We start from the raw sequence: 5,545 nt of genomic DNA on the forward strand, positions 1-5,545 counted from the left end.
CCCCCCCCCCCAATCTCGTTCGCTCTGCCTCTGCTCTCGTTCTGTTGTCCTCTATCCTTTCCTCCTCTCTTTGTCTGTCTCTAACGCTAACATTTGCACTCTGAGCCCCCACATTTCCCCATTCCTCGCTTATCGTATGCGGTTCTTGAAAAGAAAATGGATTTTCCTGGCATTAATACGCAATGAGCGCCCCCTACCTAATTAAATTAATTTCTTTAACGTTTAGTTGTCCCTCCTCCACGGTCAAACATCAGCTGCACGCTATATCCTGTTTGTTTTTGCCTTTGAGTTGCTTTGCTTTCTAGTTCTGGTCTTTACTCACCTGGGTCGTTAATCAGTTTTCTTGTTAGTAATAAACGTTCTTTTCTTTTTCGTTCGCTTCCATTTTTTTGTTTCCTCTGTATCTGCTTTTTTGCAATTTCCTGACCTTTGTCTGACTGCTTGCTCCGTTGTGTTGTTAGGGGGAGGGGCGTATCTAATGCATGAAAATGTTCAGCTTGCACACTATGCTCATTTTGGCAGTCGTGAAAGAAAAAACCTCAAGCCCACATGCATTCAGAAAGGAAAGTAACCTCGATATTTTCCTGAGACAAGACATTTCAGGTTTATAACTTCCCGAAAAAAATGACAAGCTCTTTGTAATATGGAAAGGAAAAGAAACTCGAGGATCTTGGAAATTATAATTTTTTTTTATCTACATCTGATACAATGACCCTTGCTCCCATGTTTGGTTGGTAAGGACTAACAGAGCGCGTGCAGTCTTATTCTTGAGCGAGAAATTTGATATAGATCCTAACAATAAGCAAACATTTGAGACTCTTTCATTTGTTAACATCGTGTCGCACTGATATGTTTTATGCTGTGGTGCAGAGAAGTTCAGATTCAGCAGGTCGAAAGGCATGCCGCGACGCCTTTCAGTGTTGAAATCCTGTTGATATGAGTAGTTCATTAGTAGTTCTCAAGAGGATTTCAAAGACGAAAGGCGTCCTAGCTCGCATGGCGCACCTTTCAATTTCGATCCTGTAAAAACAGCATCGTGTGCACCCCCCATAACGCTGTAACGCAGGGTTTTTCTCTCCGTTCCCTCCCGGCAGGCGAGTGCAATCGTCGAAAGCGACACAGGAGGAAAAACAAACGGAAAGGACGTCGACGGAAATGGCCTCGCCGGAGAGGAGGAAGGCGCGGAGGCAGGAGGGGGAGGCGGAGGGGAACTCGCAGGAGGGACAGCAGACTATACTCTCACCGGAAGAGAAAAGTGCGTCTGCGCAGACTCTGTCGTGGACGGGCATGTCAGAGGAAGCGGAAGTGTCGCACCAGACGAATCCGGAACTACTGACGATATGTGTTACCATGGCACAGTGGTAGAACGACTGCTGGGCCAGTGTCACAAACCGCTCACTAACCTGTTTATCCACAAATATCAGATCCAAAAACTCGGCCACTGCTTCTCTCTCAACTAGCTTCAACTGACACTCTCCGGACTCGGGGAAGAACGGATGACAGATGAAATGGGGCTCCGTATACTTGACTGTGCTGATGCTTTCACTTAGAGTCGGACTTGACCTGCATGTTACGCTGGTAGTTGCCAAAGTCCTGCGTTGCCTACTCGCTTTGCAGCTAGGCTAGAGATGTACAACTGTTGTGCAGAGACCCATGCATGGAGCACGCCCCCTCCCCCCAAAGTAAACCGCATTCAAACCCTTCTCGGCTCCTTTGCTGCAGCGAGGTGCTTGAAGGATTGAGACTTAAGCAGTTATTCTAGCTTGGTTTTGGTATAATATTAAAGCAATATTAGGCTCGTAGAAGCCAATAACACAGCAGCCTAGAGGGTTTGATTGTGTACTTTTATTAGAGCCTAATTTTAGTTTCGTCCGTGTTTTTTATTTGCTGCTTTGTGTGCATGGTACTGTGTAGGTTGTGCCCGTGTTCCATGTCTGTTGTTCTCCAGGGGATATGAATATTGATGCAAATTTTCCCTTTTTCCCAAGAGGCACATAGTGGGGGCGTGCTGCCAGCAAGAACGAGCTATGTGATCCGAGGAACACGGTATCCTTTGCAGCTGTACTGTTTTGCAATCAGCTTCTTCGTCTGCTGTTTACTGTTGAGATTTTGCAACGTCTTCAAGTCGTAAAGAGACATGACATCTTTAATAAACAAAATCTTGTCTTGCCCCGGCAGTCTGAAACAGCACGATGAAGTACTACAACATTTCTGATGACGTCTTCGAGTGTTGACAGATTTGAATCTTGAGACGCTTTTCCTGTCTTTGGTATTGTCTTCCTTCTCGTTTGCACTGGCTTTGAGAAGCGTGAACATTCACTAAACACGAAGCAACCGATTGCTGCAGCATTGCAGGCTATTTTTGCAGGCAGCTTGTAACAGACGAAGTTACTTCTGCAGATTTGGAAATCAACATTCTCAAACGACTTCGACTCCTGTATTTTCTCAAAATCGCTGTCCAGGCCGAATGCCAGATCAGGAGTCCAGAACAGCGGAAGAGTTGATCGTTACAACTGATAACAAACACGAAGTAGAAACATGAACTGGAGGACGTTCTGAGATCATTTTTAGAGTGAACTGGAAGGAGTGAAATGGGATCAGTGAAATGGAAGGAACTGTAACCAGTTAACGTGGTTATGACGTGCACATGGATGATAATGCACGGTCCCGGAAGTGTTGATTCGGTAAGAGACATACATACATATCACAACATACTCCACGCCCATCGTGTCCACTCGTCGATTTACTTTCTTTTGGTGGCGTCGGTTTTGAAAATCAGAAAGTAAAGATTTTGTGCGTGTCTGACAGAGATAGCCCCATATGTAGAGGAGAGAGTATGGTATGGAACACAACATGTAAAAAGCGTTTATTATCATGTTTTTGTATTTTATATACATTTTATTTGCAATGATCTGTCATCTAACACAAACATTTTGTCCGCCTTTAAGGTAACCTAAAAGTGTTGATAAGGGCGCTACATCTGTACCATTTCACATTTTTACACATATTTGTATTTTCAATGTCAGTTTCAATATATTCTGTTATTGAAAAATTCGCTAATCCTTCATATTTTTTAGTGTTTGTTATGGAGCGACGAATGAAAAAAGCGTAATTGTGAAAGGATTGATGCCCTAGTTATCGAGAAATGTAAATATTTATTACGCAATAGAACTGTTCCCAAGTGTTCGCATCAAGAGCGATAATTCACAGCGCTGTCCTTGCAAAAACTGCCCTTTGATGAAGCGTTCTCCTGAGAAACATGAGAAGAATGGCGCGTCACTTTGGGTTTTTTTTCTTTTAAAGGTTAGGAAAAGGGGGGGGGGGAGAGAGAGAGAGAGAGAGAGAGAGAGAGAGAGAGAGAGAGAGAGAGAGAGAGAGAGACAGGAAAAGGGGGGGGGGGAGAGAAAAGGAAAAAGAAGGTAACAGACAGACAAATAGACAGACATACAGGGAAAGAAAGAATGAACGAATAAAGGAAAGAAACAATGAAAGAAATGAAGGAAGAACGGAAGATAGAAAAGAAGGAAGGAAGGAAGAAAAGAGTTCAGTTCACGGCTGATCATTATTATTTTGCACTGTAGGCGAGGTTGGAACAAAGCAGTGTTCTGTGAAAATCTACCTGTCTGTCCGCCTGTCTGTCTGTCTGTCTGTCTGCCTGTCTGTCTGTCTCGATATTATTAATCCGAATACAGAAAAAGAGGCTAAAACAGCACCTGGACATGGATGGCTGGTGCCTCTATAAATAAATCATTGATGGTCAGGTCTGTCTGCCTCTTTTCTTATGTTCAGTCTCTCTCCTTTGTAAGTAGGCCATTTCTTTTTACTCAACAGTCAATTAGTTGATATTAATTGGATTCTTAGTGAGTAATCATTTTGTAAATGCAAAATACTTAAACATGCGAACATAGACGTTGTCGTAGAGAACAAGCCTATCGTTTCCTTCATCTAATATTTTCATTCTTTCAACGTAAATCATCACATTTTGTCAATTCTCCCTAAACGTTTTTTGAGCTGTATTTTTTGCTGCCTTTACCATCTCTGTCGGATTCAGAATACATGTATTTATATTCAGCTGCCCACGAGTTTACGGTAAAAGGCCTCGGTTATATGTTATGAAGAATATGTGAGGCAGCGTGGTGGAATCAGGCTCTCGTCAAAACAAATAAAATGAAGAAACTTGCATTTTTCCGCAGGTTTGTGAATTTTTATCAATTTTTTTTTTGGCTCGACATCTTTCATGCCCATTATAGAACTCATTTCTGTGTGGAATTTTCTGAAAAACGTTGAATAAATGTACAAAAATGTAAATTTTCAGTTACCAAGGACTCTTAAGCTAAGGAAATAACTAATCTTTGGCGGCCATTTTTTCACCAATTTTACCTCTGAAAACAGGTGACCCCCACCTCCTTCTTTCGCAAATATCTCGACTTGTATTCAAGATAAATGAATATTTTTTCCCTCCAAATAAAGACAAGTGAACAAGCTTTAGGATGATACCAATACCTCTACATGCCCCAAAATTGACGAGAGCCTGATTCCACCACGCTGCCTCACATATTATTGTTTTGTTTCGTTACTCAACGAAATTCCTTGCACTGTAATACTCACAACTTTTTAACTTATTACAATGTTGTGCATAAGAAATCATCGCGTGAATCATGCTACTGTATTCCACCCAGTCTAAATTTTGTACATTCTTCTACAATTTCATTGATTTTACTAGATAAAAGAAACGACCCAAAAATATCTCTCAACGTTTTACCACATTTAGGTATATCATCAAACTTTTGAGAAAGATAGTTTCACAGAAATGTTCATGCCTTTTTAATCATGGTGATCTAGTTGTATACACTGAATTCTGCTTATTTTTTTTTGTGCTGTGGCTGAAAAGATGACTTCAGACTTTAGGGGAACAGAGTGATTAAAATAGACAAATTCAGGAACTGGCAGAATTATCCATTTTCTATCTTCTTCTAAAAAATAAGACACCCTCCACCCGCTTCTCTTAACTCAAAGTCCAACCCCACTAACTCTTACCTTCTACTCCCCCACCCCCCCTTCCCCCGAAAAAAGAATTTATGCTTTTTTACTGTACACAGACATAGACGGAAAGGCCTTCTAAAAAGAAAGGGGTAGAATAAGGTTTTCCTAAACCCATGTCCCACCCCGCTAACCCAGCCCCCCCCCCTTATGAAAAAAGATTACCAAAGTTTGTTTTACAAAAGAAAAACGTTCTAATGAGAAGTTGTTGAATAAGGATTCGGGGATGGACGAGGGAGGGGGGAGGGAGGGGGTGAAGAGGGTGACCGGGGTGAAAGGGGAGGGGGGTCTTATTTATTGTCAGCCAGCCAACCGAAATGTTAATAAGAGACTAGAAATTAATGTTAAAATGCTTATTCGGTTATATAAGCTCACTCTTGACCCACTGATAAGATGCTGTGAATAATTTGGCATAATAAATTATGGCACTACTTCGTTTGTTTGTTCCTGTTCTTGAATTTTGTGTGAGTGAAAACTTACGTGAGTTTTTTTATAGGTGAGGGGG

The 5,545-nt window shown here is 41.7% G+C and overlaps 1 protein-coding gene across 2 annotated transcripts in view; it reads left to right on the plus strand.

Moving 5' to 3' along the window:
• LOC101847482 (R-spondin-2) overlaps positions 1 to 3,329 on the plus strand; it is a gene marked incomplete at its 5' end in the record, with an annotated part of 7,578 nt that extends 4,249 nt beyond the window's left edge. The window contains 1 exon segment of one of the 2 annotated variants that reach the window (XM_013080958.1): positions 1,989 to 3,329. In XM_013080958.1, the coding sequence (XP_012936412.1) occupies positions 1,989 to 2,131 (143 nt within the window). 2 annotated transcript variants of the gene reach the window in all.
• Positions 3,330 to 5,545: the final 2,216 nt, after the last annotated feature.

Source organism: Aplysia californica, unplaced genomic scaffold, assembly GCF_000002075.1.
Source record: "Aplysia californica isolate F4 #8 unplaced genomic scaffold, AplCal3.0 scaffold00107, whole genome shotgun sequence".
NCBI classification, from domain to species: domain Eukaryota; kingdom Metazoa; phylum Mollusca; class Gastropoda; order Aplysiida; family Aplysiidae; genus Aplysia; species Aplysia californica.